At 40.4% G+C, this 16,438-nt stretch overlaps 1 protein-coding gene across 1 annotated transcript; it reads right to left on the bottom strand.

Annotated features, from left to right (window-relative positions):
• Window positions 1–5,522: 5,522 nt before the first annotated feature.
• Window positions 5,523–16,063, bottom strand: PRR13 (proline rich 13). Its single transcript, XM_075199193.1, has 4 exons — window positions 15,907–16,063; window positions 15,006–15,054; window positions 12,570–12,931; window positions 5,523–5,836 (listed from the first exon to the last, which is right to left on the bottom strand). The coding sequence occupies exons 1-4, from the start codon at window positions 16,003–16,005 to the stop codon at window positions 5,804–5,806; spliced, it is 543 nt and encodes a 180-aa protein (XP_075055294.1). The 5' UTR covers window positions 16,006–16,063; the 3' UTR covers window positions 5,523–5,803.
• Window positions 16,064–16,438: the final 375 nt, after the last annotated feature.

Genomic DNA, 16,438 nt, shown 5'->3' with positions numbered 1-16,438 from the left:
GTGCATTGCACTGCACACCTGAGGTTGTATACTTTGTCAATGAGATTATATGTGTGTGGCCAGATTGGAAACAAATCAAGCCATTTGATGATCAGTCCAATCAAACGGGATCACCATATGCATGGCTAAGGCTGAGTACACAATACAGAAAATTTCTACCGATGCGATATTCTTAATGATTTTACCAATGACTGAAAGTCCCGATGAGCATGCCGATTCATGTGTACACACTATACACGTCCTAGTTACCCTCAGATCTGTGCTCTTCATCTGTCATAACCATCTGCTGAAAAGATTGTGACTGTGCACACTCTATACAGATTTTCCTACACTGCTGGTCATGAGTGCATACACACGGCAGAAGTGGAACAACATTGTTAGAGAGTTTACCAAGATTTTCAATCCGTTTATAAAATCAAATCAAATGATACGTTGAGCTTTGGAACAATAATCAGTGATAGATTGTAAGCTTGCGAGCAGGGTTCTCTTACCTCTCTGTCTGTATGTATTACAGTATTGTTTTATTAATGTTTGTTCCCAATTGTAAAGCGCTACGGAATTTGCTGGCGCTATATAAATAAATGTTGATGATGATGTTGATGATAGTGGGAGTGTACAAACTAATGCGATATCGAGCCAAACGGTCGTTTATCATATGATTGGCCTGATAATCGGGTGAACAACCAATAGTGTGTACCCAGCTTCAGTTCAGGGAGCTCACATTTTTTAAAATGACGATCAATTGTTCAAAGTGTACAATGTTATCTATAAAATATTAAAATATTGGAGTAATACAATTGAAATGCTCATTATAAGACAAACAATAAGCTGATTTGCCTCTGATGCATTACTGTAGCTTGGTTTTTGTTTTGTTTTATTTAAAAAACAATCATTGTCCAAGCCTGATGCTAATCAACATTCCAGGCAATTTGTTTGCAGCAATGCTCAAACGAAAGAGATTATTATACTACAAAGCAATATTCACTGGTATAGACTAAACATTCCACTTGTAGCCTAGCCCCAAGCACTGCCGCAATCCTGTCTTAGTATTTCTTCACTAAACCAGAGCGTAACTCGCACACTGCTGGTGAAGCATGAACAGTCTGCTCTAGTTAGCAATGCAAGTTCCATGGTGCACTTGTAGTATGGGGGTGCCTAGAGGGTTCATAAAGGGAAGGAGAGTTTGGTTGTGTGCCAATAAGGTTGTCCAGTGAGACATATGAAAAGTGTTTAATCAGGAATACAAAATAGCTTATTATGAATGTATGAAGGGATGAGCTCAGGGGGTAAATGTATCAATCTGCGGGTTCTTCAACACCCGCGTGTTCAGCCTCTTCCGCGATTAAATGTCAAGTGGCGCTGCATTGTAAAGGAGAAGTTAACCCTTTACAATGCAGCGCCGCTTGAAATTTAATCGTGGAAGAGACTGAACACGCGGGTGTTGAAGAACCCGCAGATTGGTACATTTACCCCCAGGTGTACACCTGCAGCTCATGCTCCTGCCTACAGCTGTGCTCATATTTTTTATTATAAATCAGACTTAAGTAGTGAAGAGATCTTTACAGTAATTTGACTAATAAGAATCATTGGCTCTTGGATTTTCACTCTGCGGCAAAATAAATGTTATTTTTGCTGATACTGTACACTTCTATGTAGTGGTAAGACAGAAAAATAAAGCCTTTTAAACTCAAACATTCACTACTAACGAATTATTTGGGGAAGGACACTTTTAAAGGTTATGTGTCCTCCCCTCAATCGTCTGGGAGCTACTGTTACCTGTACTGAACTGCAGGTCCCGCCACACTATAGAGCTGTCAGGATGGAGAGTAAGGCAGTTTAACTTTTCCGTACTGTAATTGTGTAGTAAATATGTCACCTGATTGGTCAGGAATCTTGGCCAATCTAATCAGCTAGCTCATTGAAAAGTCCAGTCAGAGTTCAGTCCACAGCGCTAATTCTCCAATTGGCAGCACAGTGGCTCAGTTCAACTGGTGGTGGAAAAGTCAGGAAGGGAAGGTACTTAACTGATTGGATACTTGGATGTCCAACACCTAATGAGGGGTGGTTGCTCAAAAATGAACAACCCCTTTAACCAGAAGATGAAAAATGTATTTGAGTAGATATTGATTCTGGATTACGGTAATATAGTGTTTCATATTGACGTATAATTTTATAGAAAGTAACTACATTACCTGTTATGGACAAAATGGGATCTGTAGTCATCACATGCCAGTGTCTCAAAACAGCCAATGTTAACATTGTCTGCGAGGTTGTTGCAGGAGGTACAGATCCTGTTCTAACAGTAAATTTTAAGAGATTGCTTGTTATAGTTTGTAATGATTTTCCGCCCATGTTTAGGACTTTCTATGGATGCCTCCCCATATCTTGTGAAGGGTCATTATGTGACTGGCTAGCGGCATCTCCTTCATCTCTATTTTATTTAATTGCTATTCTGCTCATAATGTGCTTTTTGTTTTACTTTTTCACTTTTTTTTATTTATTTTTATTTTCTTTCTCTGCTCACTTTCACTCAATTTCTAATTTCTATTCTTAAGGCTTTGTGTGTTACACTGCAAGTGACTTGTACAACACACACTGGCCCCTGGGCATCTAGCATATAAAGTGTAAATAATCCGTTGTTTCTTCCTAACCAATGTGTAAACTTCTGCTTTTTAATTTAGTCTTTTAGACCACAACCATCACGGCCAATTTTCCCATGTACAACTATTGTAGAGACTGCAATATCTCCCTTTGGCAGGAAGCTTGTTGTCATTTGTTGTCACTTTACTATACCTGGCAACTTGTATTCCATTGTTTTGAAAAATTTGAATAAAAGGAAAATTCTGATTATAAAATAGAGAATTTTTTATAATTAAAAGTACGCAATTTCACAGCAGACACTCCTGACCAGGTTTCAAATTTTCAGACCTGATGTCCCATCATAAAATCAGTTATCTGTGACATATCAATTGAGGAATTTATTTAACGCTGCATTTAAACCAACAAATGACTTTTGCAGCTACCTTTCTATCCCTCACCACATATCTACTGTGGGAAAAAAACAGAATTCTTTTTAAAACTACTAGCATGTGCTCCAAAAAATGGAAATCTGGAAAACAGGCACTGATGGGGAGATTGGGGTTGTATGGTGCACAAAAACAGGATTAAGATCCACTGTGCTAGAATCAGTCCTCATAGTTTGCATACAATGCAAATGGAAAAAATAAATACATAAAAGTATCCTTTACTTTTCCCTAACTGTACGTCAATCAGGCATAACATCCGGATGTCAGTGTGAGGCCAGCTTTAGGATATGTTAATAATAGGAAAAGGTTCACTGTAACCAGAGTTCATTATAAGATTATAAAGTATGAAGGTCACTGCCGCTGATAAAGGTCCTGCTAACCTTCACAAGACACAGCCATTAAACTGAGCAGCTCTGACATGCACTCATCACTTCATAAAAACGTATTTATATACTAGCTTAATTAAATTAACAGATTTATTAGAGTAATAGCTACATTTTAAATGAGTTACATATAGCTAAGGGATTGATAACTGAAAAGAAGCAGCTTCACAATGTAATCACAATAAACACACAGCAGCCCTAGTGTATTGTATGTATATCACACACCTGTGGGTGTCTACCTTTTGTCTATTCACTGGGATTATATCAAAGCGCCACAAGCCTTGAATTCTGTTGTACATGAAGTTCCACAATGCTTTTAGATTAGGTATGAAGGGACGTTTAGCTGGATAGTTATTGGAATTGTACTTTGAGAACAAGAAGACAATATGCCAGTGGATCCCAAACTTTCTCACTTTGAGGCACCCTTAGGGTCTCAATAATTTTATCAAGGCACCCCTAAGCCAAAATAATTACCAAGTAGTCCCCGTCTTGCTTACCACTGGCCCTTGCCACGGCACCCCTGTGAGGTCGTCGTGGCACCCCAGGGAGCTGTGGCACACAGTTTGGGAACCACTGCAATATGCCTTTCTTTTACAAGGTAGTTGTCTTTATAGTATTTTGTTTGGGTCTTCCATGTGAAGAGCAGATTTAGATTTTCCGCTATACTAAGCAGTGGTAGAATTGCAGGGCGTTTTCTATTAGATTAATCACTATGCTATATTACCCTATGTTCTGGGATATTAGTTTAGGTTTTACATTTTATACAAGGATTTAGTAAATAATATATCAGTAAACAATAGGTTAATCGTATTTTTATATGAATATATTGTATTAATTTTAATGTATTTTGATCTATATACTGGCTGGAGAAGTTAAAAAAAAACAAAAAAAAACAAACATTTTTCTATGCCTACTGAACATGTTCAACGTATTACAGCAACTGATTAATTTACATGTTATTCTGATTAGTATTAAATTTAAATACTTCCCTACAGAGGATTTCTAATGAATTTGCCTCTGCAGAAGAACGTGGAGAAATGCGTCAGTTCTTTCTGCTGTATGTTTCCTTTGTGCTAATCAGCTAATAAGGTTTAATTTTGAAAGATAAAGATAGGATACCGTCTGCTGTTTGCTGAAACTTCTTTAGCAAGCACTGTGATAGAGGATATTTATAAGTGCTCATTCAGTGAATGGTTAAATTGATAGTGGAGAAACAACCTTTTGGCTACTTTGTGATAAACATGACCTTTTATCTGCTTGAATTGCCAAAGCAGCAATGTGATAGAGGTTCTTTATAAGTGCTTGTCTACTGGATGGTCAACCGATTGGGGAAAGGCAATTTCCTTGTTTAACTTGTTCTAGACTAATTACATTTGTGGCAGTCTGCTATTCATCTACCTCGAGTATAATGTGTTCAGTTCCTAATTTATACACCAGTGGATATACGGACCTATATACAATATACAGCTTCCGCTACGCTATTCTTTCTTAAGAAACGTCCCAAAAACGTATCCGTGTGGAGACCTATCTTGCTATATCCATTATATATAATTCTTTAAAGTTATATGACTGTCGGATACATAATTAGATTACATAATTCAGCTAAATGATGGTTGTTCATTATCATATGATTATTGCATATTATCTACATATGGATTTATTTATATTGTTATGCTAATGAATCTGATAGTTTACTGAAGCCAGTATATATTATTTATATATCTTTTATATAAAGTGATAAGTATGTATGTCAGCTTCTCAGGTTCTTTGATGGCTGGGTTAGTAGATCCTCTGAGTGGCAGCAACATTCATTCTTAAACAAAATATTATAAAAAGATTATTAATTGAATAAGGGATATTTATACCTTTTAACCATATAGTTTTAACGCCTAGGCCTTGATTTACTAAACTGCGGGTTTGAAAAAGTGGGAATGTTGCCTATAGCAACCAATCAGATTCTAGCTGTCATTTTGTAGAATGTGCTAAACAAAAGATAACTAGAATCTGATTGGTTACTATAGGAAACATTTCCACTTTTTCAAACCTGCAGTTTAGTAAATATACCCCCTAGTGTTTTTGTTATATGGTAGTTATGTACTGAGGATTAACCATATAGTAAATTAAAACTTTATTATTGGAAGCAGGTTAAAGAAATAGTTGTGTTTACATTATAATAATAAGTAATAGGAGGAATACATAGTGTTGCACTTGCAGTGTAATGTTCACAGCACACTGCAGGAATGATTACATCCATTCGTAATAATGACACATTTAGGACACTTGTGTCAGCAGCATGCAGGTAGCTCTGAAACTGCTCATCTTCCAAGACATTCTGTGCGTGCCCGGTCCAGGGGATTAACCCTGAGGATTTTCATTAAGCAGAATTTCTTTATTCTAGTCGCTGGAGGAAGAGGATGATGAAGATCTCTGCAGAAAAAAAAAAAAAGAGAAATATAGGTCAGCAAATGGATGGCTGTACACACGTATGTACTCTATACCAGTTACATTCCAGGATATTATTTGCAATAAAATTCTACCTCCCCTTTTTTATACCACCTGATGATGGAGAGCAATTTACGTAAGGTTATGGGTACATCATATCACCTTCTATGTTTGATATAAAAAATATTGCAGTCTTTCATAAATTCTGAACTCACATCAGTGGGGTCAGCTTTCTTCTATTGTAATATATAAACAGTGTGACTACATCTGTGAAAGGGTTTTCTCAAAACAGGAGAGCAGCTCAGTGATTAAGAGCGATGACTATGTAACACAGACCTGGAGAAACGCGCTGGAACCTTGCTGCAAATCCCAAGGTCAGCTCGTGTCCTTGGGGAAGTCCCTGTCACTTTTCTATGCACCAAAACCTGAGAGTAAGCTCAATTCAGCAGAAAAACTGTGTGTACATAAGAATGTTGTGCAAGCAGCTTACCAGCTACAATAAACATGCTATTTTAGAGGTCTTCCAACACCACAATATTTACCACCCTAACAATCTCTGCTAGCTATACGAGGGCCTCTACCAAGGTTTTAGAAGTCTGCTAAAAATTGGGCACTTTCAGATTACTTTTAGGACTCACATATGAGCACTTTAAAAGGCACTTTTCATGCATTATTAAATACATGAAAAAGCACATTAAAAATAGAACACACTACTTTCAGTGATGTCGTTTACAGCACTGTGTCAAAAAAAAAAAATCAGCATTGAAGATCTTAGAATAGAGCACCTCTATTCTCTTCATTAAAATGTCAGTAATCAGGAATGAGTCAAACCGCAAATTTCGGCTTGGATAAAAACAAATGTTGTTTAAAGTGCTCCATGTGCTAGTTTCTATACAGTACAGTGTAGGGGGAAGAAAACCCCTGGGAGACCCCAGCATATGAACAGAGTGAGGGGGAAGCCAGAGGAAAATACAGATTGATTAGGAGCCTGATAGAGCAATGAGGGTGTTACCCAAAGTCCATTCCCAGTGATCAGGTGACTTGCAGGTCATGACCTTAAGTCCTTGAAAATGTTCAGTCTCCCGACATACAGATGGCTAGACTTTCCTACTCAGATCTGTCTGCTGTGCAACTGGAACCTTAACCTCATCACTTGATATATTCCAGTGCGTCTGCAGCAAAGCTTTCTAGCACCAGACTAGGCATGGTGACTGCAATGAGAGGAGCGACTGGGGATCATGCCATGAAAACAACCAATTGCCTATGTGTTTTAGTTCTCTGCACTACTTCAAGAGGAGCCCTGGTTACAACTCTGAATGATATTAGACTCCTAATTCCAGACAGTAAGTCTGTTAAGGAATCTGGTTATACCCAGTTTCCACTATATAAAACAGTTTTACGGTATTACATTTTCTCTGGTGTATTTTATTCAAATGTTATTAGTCCTTTAATAAGATATGCTTTTCCAGGGATTGTTTTATACACTAATCCACGTGATTTCATTAACCTAAATCTCCCTGGATGCCTGTAAGAGGTCACGTGGTTTGGTTCTGTTTTCCTTCAAGTTACTATTGATAAGGATAGACAATTTTCTGACACAATGGCCCCTGTTTCAGATTCGGCCATTCTGATTTATCTAAAACAACATGGTTGAATCATACATTTTGCACCTTTGTCACACACATTAGAAATCAAACCCGTTTTTTAGACCGAAATGGCAGCATGCATTTGCACATCACATGTTGTGAGCCATCTCCAACAAAGCACATGGTTTGTGCTGCAGGAACAGATTGATGACCTGGGCTTGCTCCTCCCAGAAACCTACGTTTTATATACAATTGCAAAAGGCTCCCATGTCTAACTCACACCTCGAAGCCCACAGATTGTCATGCAAGTATTTTACCATCTCCTTCCTACCCTCATCCTCATTTTCTTCCCTTACTATGAATGTTGTAATGGTGTCATAGTTATTACAAATAGATTAATGGAATAGGAGTTTGTACATAGAGCACATGAGTTACGGAAGACAGAGGACAGCATGAGTCTCTCCTCCACACACACCTATACCTTTAAACACAATAGGTAACAGTGATTCTGACACACACACACACACAATATTTATAAAACAAAACAATATATTGTATAAACATCTATGCTACCATCTGATACCATCTATGCTAATAGATTAAACAAAACTTGTTGATGTTGTATACTATGCTTTCCATGTTGTTTTAAATGATGTATAAAATTGTTATAATTAAAATGATAATTTTAATAAAAACTATTTTAAATGAAGTTATATCTTGTGTGCAGTCTTTCTTGAAAATACAAGTATAAACTTATTATATAAAATATTGGTCCTGCGGATTTAGAGCAGCAAAGGGATTGTATTCCGTGGGTTAAACCAGATAACTTAGCAAGGAGTTTGCCGATATTAGGTCATAAATAAGTTATTAAATGGTCATTGGCCTATTTCCTTAATATTAGATCCCTTCCCTTTAACAGCTATTGATGATTTACAGGTTGAAAAGTGTCATGGGAATACCATGGTAACCAGTCAAATCACATATGATGTAGTGAGCGCCTATCATCATCATCATCATCAGTTATTTATATAGCGCCAACATATTCCGTAGCGCTTTACAATTGGGGACAAACGTAATAAACTAATAAACAAATTGGGTAAAACAGACAAAGAGGTGAGAAGGCCCTGCTCGCAAGCTTACAATCTATGGGACAATGGGAGATTGACACATGAGGTTAAGTATACATTTTGCATCTTGGCCCAGCCAGACTGCAAAGGTAGGGTGATTCATAAGCTAAATGATCCTGTCACACAATAATGTTGGTCCGGGGGTAGTTGTCTTGTGTGAAATTGTGTAACAGGCTAAAGGTAGTGAGGTTAAGATGGTGGTTGAGGAATATTATACGCTTGTCTGAATAGGTAGGTTTTCAGAGAACGCTTGAAAGTTTGTAGAACAGAGGAGAGTCTTATTGTGCGAGGGAGAGAGTTCCATAGAGTGGGTGCAGCCCGAAAAAAGTCCTGTAACCGGGAATGGGAGGATGTAATGAGGGTGGATGAGAGACGCAGATCTTTTGCAGAACGGAGTTGCCGAGTTGGGAGATATTTTGAGACAAGAGAGGAGATGTATGTTGGTGCAGCTTTGTTGATGGCCTTGTAGGTTAGTAAAAGTATTTTATATTGGATTCGGTAGAAGACAGGCAGCCAGTGTAGAGACATACAGAGTGATTCAACAGAGGAATAGCTATTTGCAAGGAAAATCAGTCTTGCCGAAGCATGCAAAATAGATTTTAGGGGTTTGAGTCTGTTTTTGGGAAGACCAGTAAGGAGGGAATTGCAATAGTCAATGCGGGAGATGATTAGTGCATGAATTAAGGTTTTAGCAGTGTCTTGTGTGAGATATGTGCGGATTCTGGAAATGTTCTTTAGATGTATGTAACATGATTTAGATATAGAGTCAATGTGGGGAACAAAGGATAGGCGTGAATCAAGGATTACACCTAGGCAGCGAGCTTGTGGGGTGGGATTTATGGTCATGTTATCAACAGAGATAGAAATGTCAGGTATGCTCTTGTTGGCGGGTGGGAATATTATTAACTCTGTTTTAGAAAGATTAAGTTTGAGTTGACGAGAGGACATCCAAGATGAAATGGCAGAAAGACAGTCAGTTACACGGGACAACACAGATGTCGAGATATCAGGAGAGGATAGATAGATTTGGGTATCATCCGCATAGAGATGATACTGAAAGCCAAAGGAACTTATTAGATTTCCAAGAGAAGCGGTATAGATAGAGAACAGCAGAGGACCTAGCACCGAGCCTTGTGGTACTCCAACTGATAGGGGAAGCGGAGCAGATGTGGCTCCAGAGAAATTAACAGTGAAAGAGCGATTAGAGAGGTAAGATGAGAACCAGGATAGAACTGTGTCTTGAAGACCTAGGGATTGCAGCGTTTGTATGAGAAGAGAGTGGTCAACTGTGTCAAATGCAGCCGAGAGATCAAGGAGAATTAGGAGAGAGTAATGGCGTTCAGTCTTAGCAGTGATCAGATCATTAACAACCTTGGTCAGCGCAGTCTCTGTGGAGTGTTGAGAACGAAAGCCTGACTGAAGAGGATCCAACAGGTTGTTTGCGGAAAGAAAGCATGTGAGGCGAGTGTAGGCAAGTCTCTCTAGAAGCTTGGAGGGGCAAGGGAGCTGAGAGATGGGACGGTAATTTGAGAGAGAGTTTGGGTCGGAGTTTTGTTTTTTTAGAATAGGAGTAATCACTGCATGCTTGTATAGTGATGGAAAGATGCCAGTAGAGAGTGAGAGATTACAGATTTGAGTTAGAGGTGAAATGAGCACAGAAGACAGGGATCTACCAATTTGCGAGGGAATAGGATCAAGAGGACAGGAGGTAGAGTAGGAAGATAAGAAGAGCGTAGCAATTTCCTCTTCATTTGTGGGGTCAAATGAAGAGAGGGTGTCAGAGGGTAGTGGGAAGGAAATGAGCTGATGGCTTGTTGAGGAAGAGGATACCATTTCTAGTCTGATCTTATCAATCTTGTCCTTGAAGTAGGTAGCAAGATCCTGAGCACTGATAGTAGATGGAGGGTTCGGGGTGGGAGGATTGAGAAGATGATTAAATGTATTGAAAAGGCGTTTGGGGTTAGAAGCCTGAGCATAGATAAGAGATTGAAAGTATGTTTGTTTTGCAGTGTCCAGAGCATTTCGATAGGAGTGGTAGACAGAAGTATATGTGAAGAAGTCATTAGAGCTTCGAGATTTACGCCAGTGACGTTCTGCTTTACGGGACAGTTTTTGAAGATTTCGTGTTGCTTTGGTGTGCCACGGTTGACATCGAAGTCGACGTGTAGTATGAAGCGTCGCTGGAGCCACTTGATCAAGGGCCGTTGCTAAGGTTAGGTGAAAATGAGGTACTGCCATCTCAGGGGATGAGAATGTAGAGATAGGGGAGAGAAGGTGTTGGAGAGAGGTGGAAAATTGTTGAAGATTAATAGAATTCAGATTTCTACGAGTATGAGGAGGCTTGGTTGAGTTAGACAGTAGAGAGGTTAGAGCAGTGGGGGTGAGAGTGTAGCTGATAAGGTGATGATCCGAGAGGGGGAAGGGTGTATTAATAAAGTTAGAAACTGAGCATAGTCTAGAGAAAACAAGATCAAGGCAGTGGCCATCCTTATGAGTAGATGATTCAATCCACTGGGAGAGGTCAAGTGAGGATGTTAGAGAGAGTAGTTTGGAAGCAGCTTTGGAAGGTGGGTTATCAATGGGGATGTTGAAGTCACCCATGATGATGGTGGGGATGTCTGAAGATAAGAAGTGAGGGAGCCATGCAGAGAAATCCTCAATAAATTGTTGGTGTGCTCCAGGGGGACGATAGATCACCGCAACACGTAGGGAGAATGGATTAAAAATGCGAATAGCATGTACTTCAAAAGATGTGAACGTGAGTGATGGGACATTTGGTAGAACTGTGTATGTGCACTGTGGGGAGAGAAGTAGTCCAACCCCACCTCCTTGTCTGCCTTCAGGTCTGGAGGTGTGGGTGAGATGGAGGCCACCATGTGAAAGTGCTGCAGGTGAGGCAGTGTCTGATTGCATGAGCCATGTTTCTGTTATTGCCAGAAGGTTGAGGTTTTTTGAGAGGAAGAGATCATGAACGGAGGTAAGTTTGTTACAAACAGATCGTGCATTCCAAAGGGCACATTTAAAGGACTTGGGAAGAGAGGGTAGACAGGTGATGTGTTTGAGGTTTGCTATAGAACGGTAGTGTTCTGATGTATGTGTGTGTGAGGAGTGTGGGGGACCTGGATTAGGTGATATATCACCAGCTAATAGAAGCAGAGTGAGCGAAAGATAGGCAAGGGGATTGTAAGATGTGTGGCCTTTTATTTTCTGGCGACAGGTGGAGGCTGTACTTGTTAGAGATAATAAATAGGACAACAGTTCATGGGTGTTAAATAGAGGTGAGTGGAGTAATGCAGGTGCAATATGAACAAATTTGTGTGTTGGTGGAGGGGTGAAAGATGACACAGTCCTAAAGATCATGCCATGAAATGAGACTAAGAAAAGCAATTTGTGAAACATTGTGAAAAAAGGGGTAAAAGCAAAAAGCAAGGATATTTTAAGAATTACCTCTTAGCAGTATTCCATATTCTCAGCATGCTTGTTCACAGCACAATCCACCTCAGCCCACCCCCTTTCTTTGCCATCATGTGGTCAGTACGGAGCTTCCCGACAACTGTCTCAGATCAAAATTTGCTTGAGAGCTCAAACGCATACACATTCTAGCTGACAGTATATTGCAGAGGCAGCCATAGAACTTTCCTCCACAGAGTAATTTTGGGAAGACTGTTACAGTAGGACATGCTGGAAAAGCTACATATAAAAGTATATGTGGGATTGCAGCTTTAAGACATGGATGTGAGCATACTGATTACATCCTCTCCTCTAGGTGGCAACCTCTGGTGATAATTCTTATTTTGCCACTTCACCGACTTTGTTTACTTAAAAATTTATTGCATAAATCCCTCTTTTAATATTTGATGCTGAAAGATAGAAGGTCCCTTAATAAATAAAGGATAACCATCATTTCTTATCTACCTCAAGGCATGCAAATGACAGATCACACATCATTCTGCAGAGACGACAGACATTCAACAGTGTAGCATGATGCCACCTTCTGATACTCACCCGCCCATGCATGTACTTGTGGGATTTGTTTGCTTTGTGTGCTTTCTTCATTTTCTTCCTCATTTTTTTATCCATAGGGTATCCAGGCATCATGGGATTTACAGGATACCCTGGCATACCGGGTGGGTAGGGTCCAGAATGAGGTGGGTACCCAGGCTGCCCAGGATATGCTGGTGATCCTGCAGGGAATCCCGGCTGACCTGGAGGGTAAACAGTCTGCCCGGGAGGGTATCCGGGTTGTCCAGGAAGATAGCCAGGCTGCCCAGGAAGATAGCCAGGCTGCCCAGGAGGCACTGTACCAGGAGGGTATGCTGGGTTAGTGGGATTAGGATATACTGGATTGGGTGGGTAACCAGGTTGTCCTATTAAAAAAAAATAAAGACACATGAAAAAGTTAGCACAACAAATATGATGTGTTATATTCCACCAGAATTATTGGAAATTGTGATAACAGAAACTGGGTGCTTACATTAAGCAAGCACCCATAATCCTCCGAGTATATACACATACTGTAACACATTCCCCATACACCTCCCATGTAATTCATCTCTGCTCCACTATTTTCTCTCTCCCATTATTACTTTCCTACCACCCATCCCAGGTAATTCAATGCTTATGTACCACTCCCCTCCCCTGTAATTCATCTCTCCCTCTGAACTCTCCTGTAATTTGTTCCCCTTGTAATTCATTTCCCCCCCCTTCTCCGCCACTTTTCCATACTTGTGGCATTAACATTATTTACTATGGGTATAGAAAGTGCTCAAGGTGTCATCTGATGGGTGAATGTTACACTTCAAAGTACACACCCCGAGTTAAGCCAAAACAGAAAGAAAAAAGTTGGCAATCAAAATTCAGCAGCTTCCAATAATAAAAATTAAAAAATTTGGTGCAAACTGAAATGGGTGAGAAATCTCCAGCCCCATTGTGTATATGTCCGAATAGGTCTAAACATGGCACGAACATCCTAAGAATGCCAGGCAGATGCCAAGCTTCCCAGCCATATCGTAATAAATACAGCAATGTGGCCGGGGGAGTTGATACCTCTTTAATCTGTACAAATTAGATAGCTATATCCTACTTACAGGGCCGGATTTACCGCTAGGCAACCTAGGCACCTGCCTAGGGCCTAGCGGCTCTCGGGGGGCACAGCTGGGGGGGACAGGAGTAATTTTTTTGAAAAAATAAAATAAAAATCGGCCCCTCCCCCGACTCGCAGCACCCCGCGACTCAGGGGGGGGGGGTGCCGCGAGTCGGGGGAGGGGGGGGGGGGTGCCGCGAATCGGGTCCCGGCAGCCTCTTCTCCTCTCAGTGTCTCAGTGATAGAGAGAGGAGGAGAGGCTGCCGGGACCCGACGAGCGATCACGTGACTCTTTCTTTCTTTTTTTTTTCTTTTTTTACATCTGGACTGAGGGAGGAGGAGCAGCGCGCAATAGAAAGGTAAGTAAAACAAGGGACATAAGTGGTGATGGTGAAGGGGCACAGAAGTGGTGATGGTGAAGGCGCACAGAAGTGGTGATGGTGAAGGGGCACTGAAGTGGTGATGGTGAAGGGGCACAGAGGTAGTGAAGGGGCACAGAAGTGGTGATGGTGATTGGCACAGAAGTGGTGATGGGCACAGAGGTGGTGATGGTGAAGAGGCACAGAGGTGGTGAAGGGGCACAGAAGTGGTGATGGTGATTGGCACAGAAGTGGTGATTGTGAAGGGCACAGAGGTGGTGATGGTGATTGGCACATTGGTGGTGATGGTGATTGGCACAGAGGTGGGGATGGTGATGGGCACAGAGGTGATGGGGAAAGGGCACATGTGATATTGTGAAGGGGCAAAAGTGACAATGAAGGGGCACAGTGTGATGATAGAGGGACAAAAGTGACAAGAGCACATACTTGGATTTATGCGTATTATTTTTGCAAACAACTTAAGTATTTCTGCCCTGACTTCAATATTTATTATGTTGTTTTGACCCAACTACTTAAAAAAACGGGACTGCTTGGTAATTATTTAGGGATGCCTTTTTCTGCAGCAGGGTGGCCTTGCTCTTTTCACATGTTAGGTACGCCCCCAAAGATGCAAGCCACGCCCTCACCTCCTTTGGCGGCGTGCCGCCGCTGCATGGCGGCACATGCTTTCATATCTACTTAACTATAGAGGTATATGGTAGGCTGCAAAAATATAGTGCTATGGATTGTTTCAGGGAGGGGGCCCAAAAACAGTATCCTGCCTAGGGCCCTATGAGGTCTAAATCCGGCTCTGCCTACTTAATATATTTATGTATATAATACTTAATATATTTAAACACAAGTGCAAACCTAGGAACAATGCTGATTTCTTTGTTGCTTTAATGTTGTAGAACATGACTGAGAACATAAACTGTACCTGATGATTTCTATATAACTGTCAGTGTATGAATATTAAATTAATAAAGATAAGCTACATACCCGGAGCGTGTGGATTATACATTGCCTGGTCCAAGATGAAGTGCAACTTCTAGATATAAAAAGGAAAGACATGTCAAAAAACTCATATTTGAGCATGGAACTTATAATATTCAATCAATCAGTCACTTATCTTGTGTGATACTGGGCCTATACACAAAATATATCTCAACTAGGTACAACTTATTAAAGCATAGCGGAATACAGTTGTTTTAGAAAGCGTTATGCTCAATATTTAATTTTAATAAAGGTAGGGTCTTGAGTTACTATAAACAAAGTAAATGATGCAAGTTGTGTTAAGGATCGGCGATTAATCTGATTTTCTTCTATTCCTGCCCATAAGTGCGGGGTCGGCTGAACTGTCTGGACTGCTTTAACAGCCCTGTACAAAGTACAATCAGAGATAAGATTCCCAGGGTCTATATAAGAGACAATGTGGTATACAGACACCCATAAACAGAATTAATGTATATATTGGGAGTTGGTAATTATACTGGAGGTAAAATCTTAGGCATAGAGTGATATACATCCCACAGCAAGATTAGGCAAAATAGAAAAAAAATTAAAACAGAAAAAAAAAATTAAAGTCAGATAAGCACATTTTACAACTGCCAAAGTAGATAACAATGAAGAGTGAAGACAGTAACACGTCATAGCTAGAGCAAAGTCTTGCTATACACAAGGAGCAGCACGTATTTATGGTAGAACAGTACAGAACTGATCATGGAGTGTCTTGTGTATAAACATAAAAGGCAAGGTTCTCAGAGAAGTTAATGAATGGTTACAGAAAACCAATGGATGGCAGGTGTTTGGATAGGCAAGTGGCAGGGCCCTACCCTAGAACTACCTACCCTCACTAATAAAGTAAAATAAGGCAAGCATACAGTATACTGCGTTTTCATACCTTGCTTCCCATTCTTGTAGAGCTATACAGAGGTGGGCGGAGGTTGTTTATGTCATTTGCATCATCAAGTTGGTGGGGCAAGGTATATGATAATTTCATTACCACTCAGTGGTCACTGTGGTGGATGGGGATTGCAGACATGATTTCTGCCATCACAGCACATCCCCGCCACTTTGCAGGCAGGCAAAGGCCTTACGGAAAAATTGTCTCCTCCCTTAAAGAGTCCTGGAGGTCCAGGAAAGTATAGTATACAGATATATATACACAAGAGCTGGGACGTCCAAGTGATGCCATGCATATCATATGTTCCTTCTAAGACTTAACTATGTGATTCATTTGTAAATTGTATCCTGGAGAGAATAGGTTGCTGTATTTGTGGATTCCTAGGGCATTAATCTGGATGAATGTATTTTGTGGACAAGTAGGTCTGAGCTTAATCTTCAGAAGAACATGTTTGTATAACGCATCAGTAGCGGATCCAGGGGGGCGGGTGATTGGGGCAATCCCCAATTTCCCCCCAGCAGCACAAGCC

This window comes from Mixophyes fleayi, chromosome 2 (assembly GCF_038048845.1).
Source record: "Mixophyes fleayi isolate aMixFle1 chromosome 2, aMixFle1.hap1, whole genome shotgun sequence".
Taxonomy (NCBI): Eukaryota; Metazoa; Chordata; class Amphibia; order Anura; family Limnodynastidae; genus Mixophyes; species Mixophyes fleayi.
Note: the sequence above shows the minus strand (reverse complement) of the source record. Positions and strands in the feature narration are given on the sequence as shown.